The sequence below is a fragment of the Pseudopodoces humilis genome, chromosome 5 (genome assembly GCF_049639895.1).
Source record: "Pseudopodoces humilis isolate 2021_Gansu_Grassland_sample_001 chromosome 5, ASM4963989v1, whole genome shotgun sequence".
NCBI lineage: Eukaryota > Metazoa > Chordata > Aves > Passeriformes > Paridae > Pseudopodoces > Pseudopodoces humilis.
The window spans coordinates 65,769,513-65,786,803 of NC_142204.1; the positions used below are offsets into that span (position 1 = coordinate 65,769,513).

General features: G+C 44.0%; 1 protein-coding gene across 1 annotated transcript in view; it reads right to left on the minus strand.

Annotated features, from left to right (window-relative positions):
- The window catches only part of ELAPOR2 (endosome-lysosome associated apoptosis and autophagy regulator family member 2), a 94,252-nt gene that overhangs the window by 20,229 nt on the left and 56,732 nt on the right, over nt 1–17,291 (minus strand). Inside the window, exons 3-10 of the mRNA XM_005526035.3 lie at nt 12,353–12,548; nt 11,538–11,685; nt 8,915–9,001; nt 6,475–6,580; nt 5,686–5,838; nt 4,334–4,422; nt 894–1,074; nt 20–148 (exon numbers count right to left, since the gene is read on the minus strand). Coding sequence (XP_005526092.2) covers nt 20–148; nt 894–1,074; nt 4,334–4,422; nt 5,686–5,838; nt 6,475–6,580; nt 8,915–9,001; nt 11,538–11,685; nt 12,353–12,548 — 1,089 coding nt within the window. The remainder of the gene's footprint in view (nt 1–19; nt 149–893; nt 1,075–4,333; nt 4,423–5,685; nt 5,839–6,474; nt 6,581–8,914; nt 9,002–11,537; nt 11,686–12,352; nt 12,549–17,291) is intronic.

Below are 17,291 nucleotides of genomic sequence, written 5' to 3' on the forward strand. Positions count from 1 at the left end.
CGCAGGGAGTTTGGCTCACCATTCATCCCATCACACTTCGAGTTGCCAACATTAAAGCAAGATGTCTTCATGTTTCCTGGCAGGATATTCCACCACTTATACTCAAATCCAAGTGCTGGTTCAGTCCCAGCAGGGCAGGCTTTGCACTCTAAAGGTGAGAGGGCAGAAAAGGATATCACACAGCCAAGGCACATGTCAAACAGTGTTTTGAAGAAAATAAATACTGCTTTTTTACTCTCTGATGCAAATAATAAGCAAAGAAAATAATTTATTTCTTTGTAGTTTAACAAAGGATTTAACAGGACCAGGAGAGTGGAAGTGAGACCAGCATTTTATAAACTGTAGATCATAACCTTGTGGTAAGAAATCTGCAACTGGTACCCCAAATCACACTTCCTTTTAATAGATTCACATGAAGGTTGGATAAACAAGAGTTCCCACAAAATGCTGTAGGGAACCACTGGACCAATGCATCCCAGAATCAACAAGCCAGAGTTTAGGCTAGACAATGTTGCCAGGGTATTCTCCTGACTGCGCTTAAAATAAAGTTTTCACAGGAAAAGAGTTTGTCATGGACAGGAGAATGGTTGAGGAGGAATTGCTGACTGTAAAGGTTCTGATTCCCTTCTCAGAATCCCTTAAAAAAACTCTCAGGATGTTTATATCAGCCAAGAAATGCATCCAGACCACAGCAGGTCAACTTAGAGCAGCAAATCCCTGATAAGGATTGGCTCAGGAGAGAAGACAGGTATCCGCATCCTGCTCTCCAATATTATTTAATGAGTATTTAACACATAATGAACACTGCCTTATGATGATGTGTCACTAAACTAGTCACATGCAAGCAGATGACTGCTTTTGGAGACACATAAAATTTTATTGCAGACTCCTACCCTGTGTCCCATCTGAAAATGTGCCTGGTGGGCAGGGGGTACAGGAAGATGAGGCGTTGTTGTAAAAGCCAGGATTGCAGGGTGGACAGTCCTGCCTCTCTCCAGAAGGAGGAAGGGTCAATGCATCAGGGAGATCCTCTCTGCAGATCTTGGGTTCAATCCACTTGTACATGATCTGAGTCTGGAAGGAGGAGACACAGCTCACACGGTGTACTATGAAGTTTTGGGACTAGATGCACCAGTGAAGGTCCCCCTAGTAAACTAAATTAGGGTATTCCCTCATCTGAGGCCAAAACCAGGCCTTGCATATGCAGGACTATAAAGGGAAGCACAAGTAAGGGCAACAGAAGTGACTGGGTTCACAGGAGATTCCAAGATATGAGGCTTTAAGGACAAAACAAAAATGTGAAGCTTAAAACAATTACTATTTAATTAGTAAATTTCCTATTTAATTATTCAATTTAATTCCTATTTAATTAGTAAATTTCCCCATGCAAGCAGTTCTGAGGAACATCAGATAAATAATTCTGACTGGATATGCAATCTCTGCATTTTAACCACAGTAACACAAAATATAACTTTTGGTGTACAAAAGCCCTTTATTGGGAAGGCATCTGTCAGCAGAGAGAACCTCAGGTTCTGCATTTTTAATTCATACTGGCCTGCTCTTTGAAAAGTTCCCAATTTCTCTCCTGCCATTTTTCACCTATTGAGAAAATGTCAAAACCATCCAGGAGCTCCCCCCAAGCCCCTCCAATCCATCATCACATAAGGAGCAATTTACAAACACTAACATGAGTCAGTCCATGGTGTTACCATACACAACAGTATCACCTCTTCATCATCACCCTCCTTGGAGGACACAAGTCTTCAGGAGAAGGATTGGGTGAGATATGAAGACAAAGTTGTGTTTCAAGTTTCATCTGACTTTGTGTCTCTCTCTGAAAGGGTTTTATATCTCAAGATCAAACTCAGCTGAGTTCCACAGCTGAGAAACCCAACTGGCAAGAGTTTAACCTGTCCACAGCTTCCACTCTGGGTATTTCCACCCTTTGGTCCCAGTAATCTGTGATCTTTGAGGCCAGAGGCTCAGGTAAGGGAGATTTCACCTTCTGAATTTGATCCAGAGCTCCTGCCACCCTGGGCACTGAGCTGCTTGCACTCAGGGTTAGCCCTCTGGTAACACAGAGCACTCCAAGTATTGATCCTTCTTGAAACTGTTTCAAAGAATAAGCTGGAAGCAGCCTCAGCTCAGGCTCAGGCCCTGGTTCCTGGCAGCTCAATTAAGCCCAGGCTCTTACTCCCCATCCCTGCCTGTGCTTTGCTGCAGCCATGCCTGTGCCAGGTCATGTTCCCTGGCTGACCCAAACCCTCACTGACCCTTGGACACAATGTCCCAGCTTGACACTGCTTGTGCCCTGTCTCCATGGACTTGTCTGGCCACCTTGGTTAAATCTGGCTCAGGGTCTGTTCTGCCTGCCTTGCTCAGGCACTGAGGGACTGCTCCTGCTGCCACACTGGCACCTCTTCCTATGGATCAGCCTGTCCTTGGTGCTCCTCAACACTTGGAGGATGTTCTGGAGAATCACCCTAGAAATGCTTCAGCAGCATCAGGGTGCACAGCATTTAAAATAAAAGGCTCAGGAGCTGGCAAAGCACCTGCGTGGTTGCCCAGGGCCCAGACACACTGCAAACCACAGGAATCCTACAAATCCTACTGCATCTGCGCTGGGAGAAGAGGGTGACTGTGGTCATGTGGTGAGGGGTTTCTCAGACTGGGGCTGAAGCATTCAACTTGGGATTTTTAAACCAGCAGGTAGATGGAAAGTCAAAAGTAAAGTGCATAAATTTCCAGAGGTCCCTTCTACACATGGAGGAGGACAGCAGAAGGGAGACAACAATCTCACCAGGTTCAGTGAAAACCTGGTGTATTTTAGCAACTATGGATCAATAGGCTGGTCCTTTACAGCCACTGCAGAGTCAGGCCCTCTCATTGAGCTGCATCACATGGAGAGATGGCTGGGGGGTACAGAAAACCTGAACCAATTTCCAGAGGTGCAGAGAAATGAAACCAGTCCTGAAAACCCAGCCAGTATCTGTGTGCCTGTGACACCTGCTGCTGTCATTGCAACTGGGCATTGAAGGGTGTCTGCAGAAAAACCCACTTTGCATTCCAATAATGTTCATCTGTGAAGGGAAAAGCCAGTGAAAAGGCAGGAAAAGGGTCAAATAATAGGAACTTGTTCAGTGTCAGGGACACTTGGACCACACAGAGCAGTGAGAGAACAACCCACAGGAGGCTGCAATTAAAGCTGTACCTGGGGGTGTAGCCATGAACACTGCTGCTAATTTCTTGAGTCATTAGAGACAATTAACAGAGCAGAAATCAGTGAGTCAAGACCAGGTTGCAGAGCCTGACAGCTCTGGAGCTAATCTCACTGATGCTTCGTTATCAAATCATACGAGCTCTCAGCTGCATTTTAGAACTCACTCATCAGAAGACTACAAAATACTCAATCCTGCCAGCAAATATTAGGCCAGCAACATACAGGTGTTAGGGAATTTGATTATTTGCAATTCCATCTGAGAGATGGGATCTAAAAAAGATGGGAAAGGAAAGAGACTAAACAGACCTGACCATGTGGCCACAACTCTATGGGCTTCCTATAGGAGTAAACTGGAGTTTCTTCTCCAAATTCCTCCAGAATCCCACTTGACTACTAAGACAAAGCCAGGCTCCACTAGCAGATCCCTCTATGAGAGACCAAGTGGATCTAAGGTCTCTGGGTGAAACAATGTCCTGAGAGTCCAGGTGATTTGAGGCATCCCATGGGACAAGGACATTACCAGCAGCCAAGCTCCTGCACGTGAACATCCAGGCTATCTACCATTATTTTACCTGACCACAGGCTCTTCTTTGATGCTAAAACCAAGAGACATGATGCACATCACACCTATGCAGCCAAACACTCTTCCACCTGAAACAGGGATGGTCATATCCAATGCTCCTGGGCCATGGTATCACCTGTATTATGCCTGAGCACTGCTGGGACAGTCATGACAAGCTTAAAGATTATTAACAGAAAGATTATAAACAGCTAAAGAGATGGGTTTGTCCTGGGACAGTACTTCACCCTGTGTTCCAGCAGCATGGAAGTATGGAAGTAGCCCCAGTGACCCCATCAGACCCAGCACAAGTGCAAGGAGCTTATCATCTCACCACAACACATCCCTTAAGCAGTCCCATGTCTGGCAGATTCTTACAGAGGGCTGCAGAGAGGGCAGGCAAAGGACAAGCCCAAAGCCTCAGATTCAATACTGGAAGCAAAACTGGGAAAGTAATTGGGAAACCGATTCCTAAAATGAACTACCTTGTTTTCAAATGCAGAGACAGCAATAAGGTCAGTGAGTTTAAAAAGAGTATCATGCCTTCTACTTACTTTTCCCTCCTTATCACATGGAGTATGGATCTGGAAAAAGTCTTTGCTTGTGCATGGAGGTCGCTCTATGCATGCACTGGATCCCTCCTCTAAAAGAAAAGGTGAAAAACAGAATATTAAACTACCAAATGGTCCCTGGAAACAAATGAAACAAGCTTGAAATGTGTAGCTTAAAATGAATCATCAGAAAATTATACAATGAACATGAAAAATCAAGCTCTTAATGGAGTCTGTGTGAACCTTCCTCTGAAATGAAGCAGGGGAACAGGGAAAACACTAGTTATGCTTATATTGCCACACTGAAATTCACTGATTCAGTGTACACAGGGACAATTATTAGGAAGGAGTTTTTTACTCTGAGGATGGTGAGACACTGGAACAGGTCAGCCAGAAAAGTTGTGAATATCCCATCCCTAGAAACAAAGGCCTGGTTGGATGGGGCTTTGAGCAAACTGGTCTAGTGGAAAATTCCCTGCCCATGGCACAGGGGTTCAAATGAGATGATCTTTAAGGTCCTTTCCAACCCCAAACATTCTATGATTCCCTCAAACCCTCACCCCTTCAAACAGAAATTTATACATTTTACCAATAATGGAAATATTTTCTCATTTGGTAAGGAACAAAACCACTCTAATCCTGTAGAAACTTCCTTACAGTGCTGGCCCAATTTTTTCTTTTGCCAGATAATTTTGCAATATTTCCATTCCCACTGTGAGCACAGGCACAGGTCCCCAAGCATTTGCAACCATCAGTGATACCAGGTGCTATGGTCAGTAACTGATTCTTCAAGAACTTTCTAAAACTGCTACAAGGAAAAAATCTGAAGACCTTTTGACTGTGAAGAATATATTAAGACCATGTCATTTGAAGATCACCACCTAACCATAGCTGGAAATGCAGAGGATTTTGGGACTAGGTTTTGCAACTAGATCACCACATTTTCCAACCACACACGAGGCGGGGCAAGCCAGGGGGGAGCATTTGCAAAGGACATTCCTCATAACATGTTAAGGCTGAAGGTAGCAATGAAGCAAATTCGTGTCATCGCCAACCTATGACACAAATTGCCAAGAGAGGGCACAGCACAGCTGTTCTACTTTTCAGAAAAACTATCCCCTTCCAGGTCACAAAGGTCTCCATCCCTCCAAGTTAACACTGATGACACTAACAACGTTTGACTGTGGCCCATTACGTATCTATGTGCCCTCTGCATACTTTGGGAAGTCATTCATTTCCCCTTTACATATCAACTGGAGACCATCATTACTGGATACAACCACTCTCACTTCTGAAACAGTGTCTGTGCATACTCACACCTTCCTGGTTTTGCTTATCCCATTTGCTTTATGTACCTGCATAATACATTTCTTCTTTACACTTGGTGCACTCCTTAGCCCCTTTCTCAGAGTAAGTGTCTCGTGGGCACACCTGGCAGCCAGATGCACCTGGTTTGTCACTGAAGGTACCAGGCTTGCACGCGAAGCATTCAGATGTGTATGCAACTCCTGCAAGAAAAATCCTGGGTAAAGCACTGAAAGAGACACATCTGTAACTGCTGCCTACCTGGGCTTATGGCTGAGAGCAAACCAGCTGTATAAAACAGCATAAAAATCACACTCTGTTTCACCACTTACTTAAGACAATTTGGCTTTTCTGACTTATAATTTAGGTCTTCAATCTTTATACTGCAATGAAAGTCTGACCCATCTAACGACCTTATATGACACTCCCAGTTTTATTACACTTAGACCAGGACCAGAAGAGCATTTCCAGATAAAACAGATCATTTGAATATTCATTCAACTGTCACTGTTATGATATATATCCATTTATCACTGCTGAGAGGCTTACCAATAACCATGGTCTTTCTATACCAAATAAAGGAAACCTGTTATTCCTTTTTCTCTCTATTTGCTGATTTAGACTTCTCCAGTAGATGGCAACATTTACCAGATAAACTAACTTTTCACCTTTTCTTCACTGAAGTTTTGCTTTTCTTCTTCTGTTCTTCAGAGGAGGAGACAGGGGGCAAGGGACTAAAAAAAGCCACTCCAGTGCTGTAGGCACAGCAGTAGAAATAGCACTTGGCAAACATTGTGACAGAAGAGTGAGATAAAACCTCAAAGACAAATTCTACTTACCTTCAATTGTGATGTTCTTCACTAAAACTGGTTTTACAACTTTGGAGCCCATGAGAATCCCTGTTGTTCTCCAGTATAATATATTGCTACCTGATTTCAGAGTTACCTGCAACAACACACGTGAGTTAGAAAACATCCCCTTGCCAAGACATTGTTTTATTTCCTACTTCCATTATTCAGATTTCCTGCATCCTAGCAGCTTTTCCTATGCTGTTTAGTGGGTCAAGAGGTAATGGGGAAACAATAGACAGATGCTGTACAGACATATCTGAGGCGTGCCAAAGTGTGCTTTATAAAAATATTTCTCAACACCCCAGCTGGAAAACCACCAAGAGCTGTTTCTGACCTTGTTGTAAGCAGAATTTGGAAAAAGCTGTTCCTGCCTTTATCCACTTAACCCTGGTGCTCAAGAGCTTTTATCTCCAGCCTTACGCTCAGAGATAGTCAATCAGTTCGTTTTTAAAGCCTTGAGATACACTTTCATAAAGAAACTTGTCATGACCCAGAGTTCAAAAATCCAGTTCACAAGTGAGTTTTGTTTATAGGTTTTAAAAATCAAGCTCTGCCTGCATGTAACACTACAGTATCATGACCAGTAAGGCAGGCACAAACCATGGCTGTCTCCAGCAGCAGTCTCATCCCTCCTGCTCGCTGCTGACCGCAAACAGCAGATGAGATGCAGAAAACAACCTGGATTCTGACTGCCCTGACCCACTTGTTTTCTGGTGTGCTTCAGCAAGTGGCTGCACAGCCCCTGTGGAAGGCTGGTGAGTTGGTGGCATCATGGCTGAGGTCAAGGGCAGTAGGAAGGCAGGGAAAACTCCAGCAGCAGTTTGGGTGCCTTCTGCCTTCAACTCACTTGTGTAACTACAGTATCACTCTCATCGCTAAAAGCAGCAGGCTCACCAAGCCTCTGCCTGGCCTGCAAAGCTGTTCCATATCAACTAGCCCAGTGCAAGATGTTTACTGCCAACAGCAGGATACTGACCTGAAAGTTCTATATTTTCACACAAGAAAAGGGATAAACTCTAAAACCATAAGGGTCCAGGATAATGTGATTTAAAGCAGTGTTGTACAGGCCTGGCAGGACCACAGTTTTTGTTCACTGAAAAATTAAGCAAAGTGGAAATACAGCATATTGTATCTCCCACACCCAAACATCTCCTACCCATAGGGGCTGAGGAGAGCAGAGCTACCATATGTAACATTGCAACTGGGACCATACTGAAACAAGCATCAGATTGCATGTGGTGAGATACCCAACACCAGTCTCAGTGCAGCAGGACTCACCTGCTGAGAGCAGAGACTGCAGCTGGAAAATTGTGCTCACAGAGATACCCTGACAGGATTTGCAGCACAGGAAAAAAACCTCCAGGACAGCCAGAATTATTATCTCACCTATCTCGTGTGTCTACATTTCAGCCTGCCATCCCAACAACTTTCATAAACAGTGACAACACCTGCACACCCCAGATGATGAGCTCAGATGACACCATCTCCCATGCAGACTGCCTACAGCCCTCAGCTCACCCAAGTCAATGCCCTGGCCTCAGATCCACCTCTCAGCTCATGCCACCCATCCCTCCTCAGCCACCTCTCCAGCCTCCCAGTGTAACTTGCACTTGTCTTGCACCTGAGCTAACAGGCACTCCAACCACAGCTGGCTCAGGAATACAGTTTCTCCTCCAGGAGGATAAGCAGACCACAGAAAACAGAGAGTATGCTGCTGCCTAAGCCCACAAAAGCCCTTCTCTTCTGGCATAATGCCAGCTGTGCTGGGCCTTTCCTGACGTGGCTCTGGGGACAAGGGTATGATGGTACAGTGGAAGCCCCAGCTGATGAGCTGGTCTGCACAGAGCTGCTGTTCACAGAGCAAACTCAGCCAGCCGGGTCAGGGGCCAGCCACAGGGCTCCTACCCCAACATGGACAGGGTCACATCCATGCTGCAGGAGCCACCCTGGTGCTGCCAGCTGGATTTTCACACAAGCCCCATGGAGCAGAAGCTGGGTGCAGTCCAGCTCTTCTGCACACACTTGAGAATAAAATGTCTGTCCTTCTTGTCTCCACATACACACCCCACTCCTACTGCTCTGCCGAGACACAGAGAATAATCTGTTTGTTCTCATGAGCAAACTGTTGGACAAGATTTCAATTACAATCATGCAAAGTGATTGTGGCATGCAGATTTGCATAAATCTATTTAACCTCATAAAACACTTGATTCAAAGCCCAGGGAAATCAATACAAAGTCTTGCATCCATATAATTTCCTTTGGGATCAGCCCCTTGGGGATCTCCATGACTTTTCCCCTCAGTGCTAGGAAAGCTCTGCTTCTTCAAATGCATTCACAGGAGCTGGCCTGTATTTGGTGTCTGGACATAGGAAATTAAAGGAAATAAATGGACAAAAACTTCATGAAGGGATTTTTCATACACTTACAGAATGAGAGCCCCATTCCCCGTTGTCTGTGAGCTTCACCCATTTGTCTGCTGTGGACTCCATTTCTTTGCACTGATCATTTTGTATCTGTTAATAAAAACACAAGATCAGTGACTACTATCAGGTGCATCCCTCTATCAGCATAATGACTTCTGTGAATTGTAAGAGTCAGCTCTGTTTCTCTTGTCTGTATATTTAGACAGCTGCCTTACTTGTGGCAAAATAAACCCCAAACTTTCAACATCTGCTGCAGCTTAACAGTGCCTCCAACAGCCCCCTGTGACACAGATGGTCAAAAAAGAGCAGGATGAGATGATCTCAGACTTGTCCTCACACTATATGGGTCAGACAAGGATGCTGAGCATCTTGTCTTGCTATTTCCTCCTCCTGAGCCTATCAAGGCTTAATTGTCTAAAATCCAGAGGCTTCTAGGTCACAGAGGAAGCAGGAGTGGATGGGCCAAAGCTGGAAGACAAAGTGTTTTCTCTACAGCCAATATGTGCTTTGTCTTTGGCCTGCTGCCACCTGACCTAGGGATGAGAGTAATGCTACCAAGGGAGAGGCAACATGCCATGGGGTGTCTGTCCTGGTGTGAGGTTGTTTGTCCCTTGCCCAGGCCCAGCACAACTCAGAAGCATTTCCTTACAGCAGGGTTTGGTGCACTTCCTTCTTCTTATACCTGTCTTCTCAGATGAAAAAGTACGTGCCTCTCTTAGGCACGAGATCACGTATTCAGCTTTTACTGCACCAGGGAAAAAGGCCAGTTCAACACTTTCAGACACTTGACCTGGAGTCAAGGATCCTCCTTAAAGCTGCTCCATGTCAAGTCTGAGATAAGTTGTGCAACCCCACATCTTCCAAAGCAGCTGTACACTCAATTCCCACCTAGCCCAACTGCATTGAAGAAAAGAGCTGTGAAGAAGCACCTGTGCAAAAGGTAGATCCCTAATTATTTTGTGCAACTTAAGCTACAGCACCCTTGTGTCTTGGTTCCCACCTGCAAAGAGGAGGTAAGAATTTATTGTCTCTTCTCATCAGGTGTAAAGGGCTTCAACACGTAAATGGAGCCAAGGAAGGGCAGATCAAACACCTCACCACTACCCAGTAACCTGCCACTGAAATGCCACTGTCCAGAGTTAGTGTCATTGTTAAATATACTTAAGCACAAAGGCATGCTGGAGGAAAAAAAAAAATTGACTTTTACAGGAGCATTAAATATGGTTTCCTTGAAATACTGAGGCTGACTAGAAATTCATGGGCATTTCTATAAAGGACTGCACCACTCATTGCTTCTTGAACAGGGAATGATAAATTCAGAGAAGGCAAATGAGTGGGATATGGATAAAAGCAATAATCAAGAAGCCATTTTCAAAGCCAGTGCCCAGAGAAACAATATATTTGATCTATTGCAGGAGCAGATCTGACAGTCAGTCAAGCAACTGGGGCTGGGATTCATAATCCTGGCACATTCACCTGACAGCAGAAAGCATAGCTGCTGCTTTCTTCCCATGAAGAAGGCAGGATAGTCTAACACAAAACAGCAGTGGCTAAATAACATTGCCTGCATGTTCTGTTATTGAAGTGCAATAGCAATCTATCACACTGATGGAGCAGCATGAAGGTGTCTCCAACAGGTAATTTTCATATTCCTTTCCCAGCTTTGCTAAGGATAAGGATACTTTGCACTTTTTCCCAAACTCCAAAAAATATTAACCAACAGCAGCTAAGACTTCTCACTACTGTGAGGTGCCATGAGCTGTGTTTTTCTGATGAAAAACAGCTTCTCAGACAGATGCAGGGGCAGTAACAGAGGAGACTGAAAATTTCCAGTCATCTGCCTCCCTGAGTCACGTTCCCATTACATTTTTTTTCTGTCCCAAATGGCAGAACAACATGACAAGGACAGGTGGAACCTTCCAAACCCCCTCAGTAATGTGAGACATCTACACCCCATTACAAATCCTGGTGCTGGACAGCAACCAATCCATCCAGGTGTGCAAAGCAGGGCTGCCTTCCCCATTCTGGTCACTGCTGACCAGGCTGTTTCAGCAATTTGAGTGCAAGGCCATGCCAGGCTGTTCCCATGTCAGAGCTAATGATCCCCAGCAGCTCCACTCTGCAGCACAGACACATCCTCAGAGCCTAATTCCTACTGAAAGTCACCTGAATGTCTCCTGCTTTTCATTTAAACTTAATTACTAAATTACTAGGACACAAATTGACCTAAAACTAAAGGTCTCCACACTCTGCTGACTTGGAAGAAGTCTTTTTAAATGTCAAGTCCCTTCAAAGACATCTTCAGGCAGAGACCCCTAAATGGGAACATCTACCACCAACACCTGTCTTGCAAAAGGCTGGACTAACTGGGTCAATCATGACCCCTAATGGAAAAATCCCAGTGCATGGCAGACAGAATTAATTCAGACTAAGTTTTGCAGATTAAATAAATGCCACAAGACAGTATTAAGTGACAGAAAGAGAAGCAGATTTTTTTTATCTTGTTCAGCAATAATAAGTTATGGGCATGCAGGGAACTTAAAAGGGGGAAAGCTGCTGCTAATGATCTTTATCTGTGTTGAATTCTTACAATATAAGGTTGGATTCACCATATAAAAGGCCTTACAAAAAATTCAAAGAAGATGTTGTTGTCAATATACTGGTATTCAAAGAAGACAAAGCCAGATTTCTTCAGGTGCACAGCATAGATGAGAGAAACTGTGCAATCATCCCTGTTTGACTCTATGTAATTCCCTCGAGGCGTCCATGAAGAGCTGGTGAACATAAACAAAACAAGCCTCAATTGAGATCACAGATACCGAGGAGACATTTTGTACACTACTATACAAAAACATGTTACATAATAAAGACCTCAGAATCCCACAACAGCAAACTGCAGTGAATTTTAAAATTTATTACAGGATCTCAATTTATTTTTCAGATACAGTAAATATAATAATTTTATTTTATATCTATTTTAAATGTTACATGAATAATATAATACTTTTCTTTAAAACTGTGCATGGGAAAGGATATGGTATGAAAAATTTAGGACTCAGCCTACATAAGAAAGGTTTATTATCCACAGCTTCAATACACCTTCAAATTACACTCAGAAATAGCCTTCTGCAAGCACCACAGGTCTCTAAATAGGCTGCAAAAGGACCTTCTAGCCACATTTACTAAACCATGACCCTGGAGCTTTCCAGCTGCAAATAAGAGCAGCTCCAGGCTGCTCTTAAACTCACTGGCTGCTGACGAGCCCAAGGAGACCGTGTTGACAGCAAAGAGATGGAGCTACAGATTTCACCTTCCACCACTCCTGTTTGCCATTAGCAGGGCTGGCTACCCTCTGCACAGCTTAGATGAGTCATTTGTGCCACTGAGCTGTCACAGGTTTACCCACAGCTGCCTAACCCAGGTGCAAACAGAATTTCTTACTTGTTGCAGCTGTCAGCTTTACTCTCAGATGAGCCAACCGCCGTGTCCATGAAAGTTGCCACGTTGGAGAATCCTGCTGGCAGCTCATCCCACTCGTCAAACTTGATCCCACTGCCCAGTGAGTAGGTCCCCTCTGCACATTTGCTGCACACCTGGTTCTTCATCTCCAGGTACTCACCAGAGGCACAGGAGAAAGCTGGGGAGACAATAATTTACAACACAAGAATGGATTCATCAATCCTTATTAATTTATTTTTTTTTTTTGACACTTAATTAATTAAGATTGAACTGCCACTAAAGGGAATGAAACAGAATGTCCCAGTCCCAGGAACATAACAGCAGAAATGCCAACATCAGCTGCAAAACTGAGATGTACACCTGGGCTTTCAATGAAGTGGCAGCACTGAAACCAAACCCCAGAGACAGCTCCTGATTTGCAGCTTACCTCCATTGGAAAAAGATTTTTAGAAACAAAATCTCTATTGACAGACTGTGTCCAAAAGCAATTTGTGAAAATAAGGATTTATAATAGAGTTCTCACCCTTGCTCACCCAACTGTTACACCTTGAACTCAATTAAAACCACCAGTACTTGAGAGCCAGAACAGACCTTTCTCACTCACCTAAGCCAAGAAGGGCATACAGCAGCAGGCTGACAGTAATATAACACTAAAAACCTTGGCTGAGAGTAGTTAACCTAACCCAAAGGTCTCTCTGTGTTTCTCCTCACATGAACTACCTACAAAGCCTCAAACATCTTGCCTGATAAACTATGTGGTCTTGGAAAAGGTCACCCACAAGTTTGTGACTAGAAGATGAGGATCTTTGATTAGGGTGACGTTAACATGCTGAAAAATAACCACTGGTTGTCAGCACAGCAAAAACAGTATTCAAAATCTGTGTAATTAAGGGAAGTACAGTTAGCAGGTATATTCACAAAGTGCTTTTTTTTTCTGATGTCTCTAAAATCATTTCCACCAAATAGTTGTATGCTCCTTGTTCCCCTGATCACATCTCTGCCTGCCAAGGGAAGATTATTCCCATTATAAAACAGAAACTTGGACAGTAGCTGAAGTCCTGTATGCCTACAGAGCTCCATGGAATTGTAACTCCTGCCTGGACACTCGTTTCCATAGCAGACCATCCCACTTTCCCACAGTGCCATGCTGCATCATGTCCTCTTTGATACTGAACATCCTGAATGGAAAACAAACGAGCACTTTCTGCAGACTGTAGCACTTCCTATGATGTTTGCAGATTTTTTAACTTACTATACCAGTCAAGCCAAAGCAGGAGCCAGAGCAACACACACAACTCACATCCCAAGAAATGATGGGATTTTCTCTGTTTCACACATGCCACGTTGCACAGTGACAGATATTTCATACACTCTCTTTGACAGACATAAACTCATTAGCCTGAGAAACTGCAGGATGAGACCAGACTGGCAGCCAAAGTGGTGAAACGCCCAAAACAATGATGCCAGCTGAAATCCCAGAAAATGTGATTGCACAGATGTGCCAGTGTTTATCTAAACTGCAGAAAAACTTGTTTCACTGTAAGCACTTTGATTAACTCATGGCTGTGTAACACCAGTCTCCATCTGAATCCAACTAACAGTTCAAGCTCCTGTTTCTGTCCCAGTGCCAGCAGGATTTCTTTCTGTAATTGTCCTTGATGCATGCCACTGGAAAGCAGATAAAAGGTATGTTTTGATGGAATGATCTGCCAAAGGGTAATTTTTCCTTCTTGGTCATACCAGCATACTCTGAATTTGAACCAGTGGTCTTCAAGCCAACAGATTTCTAACCCTGTTGCTCACTGGTGATGGACCAAGAAGGAAACAGCGCAGGATCCAGGCAGAGATGGGTGTTGGGGTGGGAATAAACGAGGAAATCCTGCCATGATGGATTTCTGTGAAAGACTGACAGACAAAATCCACCCTCAGTGAGGGCAAGTGGTTCACTATAAGCAGTGGTACAGGAGGTAGAGCCAACACCCCACCTGACTGACTGTGTGACCCCAGCTCACGCCACAGGATCTCCTGCACCTGGGGTGAGAAACAGCTTTCTTCAGAGATTTGGACAAAAGCAGTGAACACGTCCCTGTGTGCCCCTGAACTGTGGCCACCCTTTGTATAGCTTTTCACCTTAAATATATAAAGATGTCCTGACTCACTGCTTTAGCATTATTAATAAATCTTGCTTTATTTTTTCATTTTGAAGGGTGCAGAGAGAAGCTATCAGGAAGGGAAGTAGACAAGTAAGCTCTCTCATGACATCTTTGAATTCTTTAACAGTTTCATTTTTTTTTTATTTTTTTTTTTAAAGAAAGCTAAATAGCAAGAAATTGAGAGTGCTGTTTAACCATTCCAGAGTGATGAAATTCAACTAAGGAGTCAAGAACCATGAGTAATTTACTGCTATAATGAAGATGCAAAGGCAGCAGAGCCTCCTCTTCCATTGCAGTGAGGTTGAGCAGAGATTATTACTTTAACTGAACTAATATATTTTAACCCCTTGCAAATTGATCATTTGAGAGAAGTGTACAGGAGATAAGGCCAGCTGCCATGCAGGACAAGCCATCTCTCACCTTCCAAGAAATAAATGGCCCTTTATCTTACTTAGGTGAGGAATTACCTTCTTTCCTTCTAAGAACTGTATTTCAAAGGCAGCAGCATTTCCCATCAAAACACATCCCCCTGCAAGCAAACTGGCTCTGAGCATGCCAGCTGCTTGCCAGGTTCAATCTGGGGCTGAATGTGGCTAATGGCAACATGAACCACTTTCAACATTGGAACAGATGCAACATTTGGTCTCGTTCCAGCTGGAGGAGAGTGGGGACGAAACACAGTCTGTGGTGAGCATGGTCTCCTCTCCTAGAGTCCCACAGCTTGGTCTTCCATCAAGGGGGAGACCAAAAGCCAGGGCAAGCCTTCTTTAATCTAAATTGCATCAGTTTGAGAGGTCTCCCAGCTGGAGACAGGGAGGTCAGAGTCACTTGTGGAGGCTCAGACAGATGATCCATCCCAGGGCATCCCAGGAGCACCTCCTCCCTTGTGGCTGCTCCATGTCACGAAGAGGGCTGAGCACAGATGCAGCACTTCCCAGTAGCCCCAGAAACAGCTGGCATTACTGCAGCATCGCTGTGTCTGGGGGGAGACACACAAGATGCTGCCAACAAGAAGGGCTGCATCACAACATAGGAAGTTAAGGAGTGATGCAAAGTTTTGGGAATATAAATTCTGCATTTTAGGTGTGTGTTCTGATTCGTCATCCACTAAACCCTCCCTCTTGCTTAAGAATCTGGAGGAAAAATTTGTCTTCCACATTAGAGACTTTGTGAACACCTCTGACCCCAGAGTCCATTTGTTCAGGCATTTGATACTTAGTTTTCAGAGAAACTGTCTCTACAGAATAACTGGAGATCACTATTTACTGTCCCTAAGTGCAAACTTTATTATTACACCTTTCAAACATCATTTGGGTGCTACACACCAGCTCACACAGAGCAACACAAATTGTGAAGACTGAATGTGATCTCTCTTTCTGTGAAGAAAACTGTGAAATGCATGAAAAGATTTCATTACTTGCCCCACCATGGGCATTTTTAAAATTGGAAGAACATTTCCAGAGCCAGTTAGGAACAGAATGACACACGGTGGTGCTGGATACACTGCTGCCTTTGGAGCTGACGTAATTATTGGTGATTCACAGCTGTAGCTTTCCTAAGTAGCTACAGAAGGAAAAAAAAATATGTTGTGGTTTGTACAGGTGACTAGGCTTTCTCAGAAAAAGATGCTGTAAAGTACTGTTTAACTAGACATTGCCACAGGCAGCCACACACATTCACAGACAAATGCAATAAAGCTGACAGTGTACACACTTAATAAAAAATTGACATGAGATACAGTACTAATAGCCACTGCTGTGTAAGGCTTGTCAAACAGACTTCATTTCATTCTTTAAAGGGATTACAAGTCACTTGATAAAGGTGATGGAGCAGATGTCATAGACTTAGGGCTCCTAATACAGTTAGCTTAGTTTTGCATGTCACTCTGATGAAGAAAGGTAGTGCTGCACAGCAGCAGCAGGCACACCTTGAAGGGACGAAGACCTGCCTGAGTAACAGATCTCAGATGGGGCTGTCAATAGGAAGCCAGCCTTGAGCAGGGAGGAAGGGGGCAGTTCTGCCTGCCCAGGACTGAGTCTGATGGCCACCCCCATTTTCCTCAGTGATCTGCAGGCAAAAAGAAAAGGAACGGTATCAAGATTGGCAGGGAAGAGACTGTTACCAAGCCTGAGCCCACTCAAAGCTAGTGTGCTTTAGCAGAGTCAGAGGTAAAGACAAGCTGGTGAGGCCAAGGAGTGCCAGCCCTGCCTGCAGAGGGCTGAAATGTATCCCAGAGAGGATGGGAGCAGACACACCATTCATCAAGAGCTTCCACTGTCAAGGCATCCAAAAAAGGCATTAGTGAGATCTGGATAAATTTAGAGGTGGAGGTAGAGATACGTAGGATGAAATGTGTATCTCACGAAGGAGATTGTTATAATACTGCATATAGATGTGATTTGGCATTTTTATGAGGTCAGTACAAAACAAAAGGACTTCAAATGATTTTAAAATTAGAGGTAATGTCGTGCAGTGAGAGATCTGAAGCATTTAATCTGTTTAGTTTATCACAAGACTGAGAGTCAACTTGATTAATATATAAGCATCTCCAGGGGGAGAAAACACAAGATCATGCTGCACTCTTTAATCAAGCAGAGAAATGCATAAGAAGAGCTACCTTCTGGAAGCTGAACCCAAACAAACTCAAATTGGAAATAGCACACAGATTTTTAATAGGAGGAATGACTGCTGAAACAATCTGTCATGGCATGTGATGGACCCTTTGTCTCTCGAGTGTTTCGCGCCATAACTGGATACCATATGGGAGA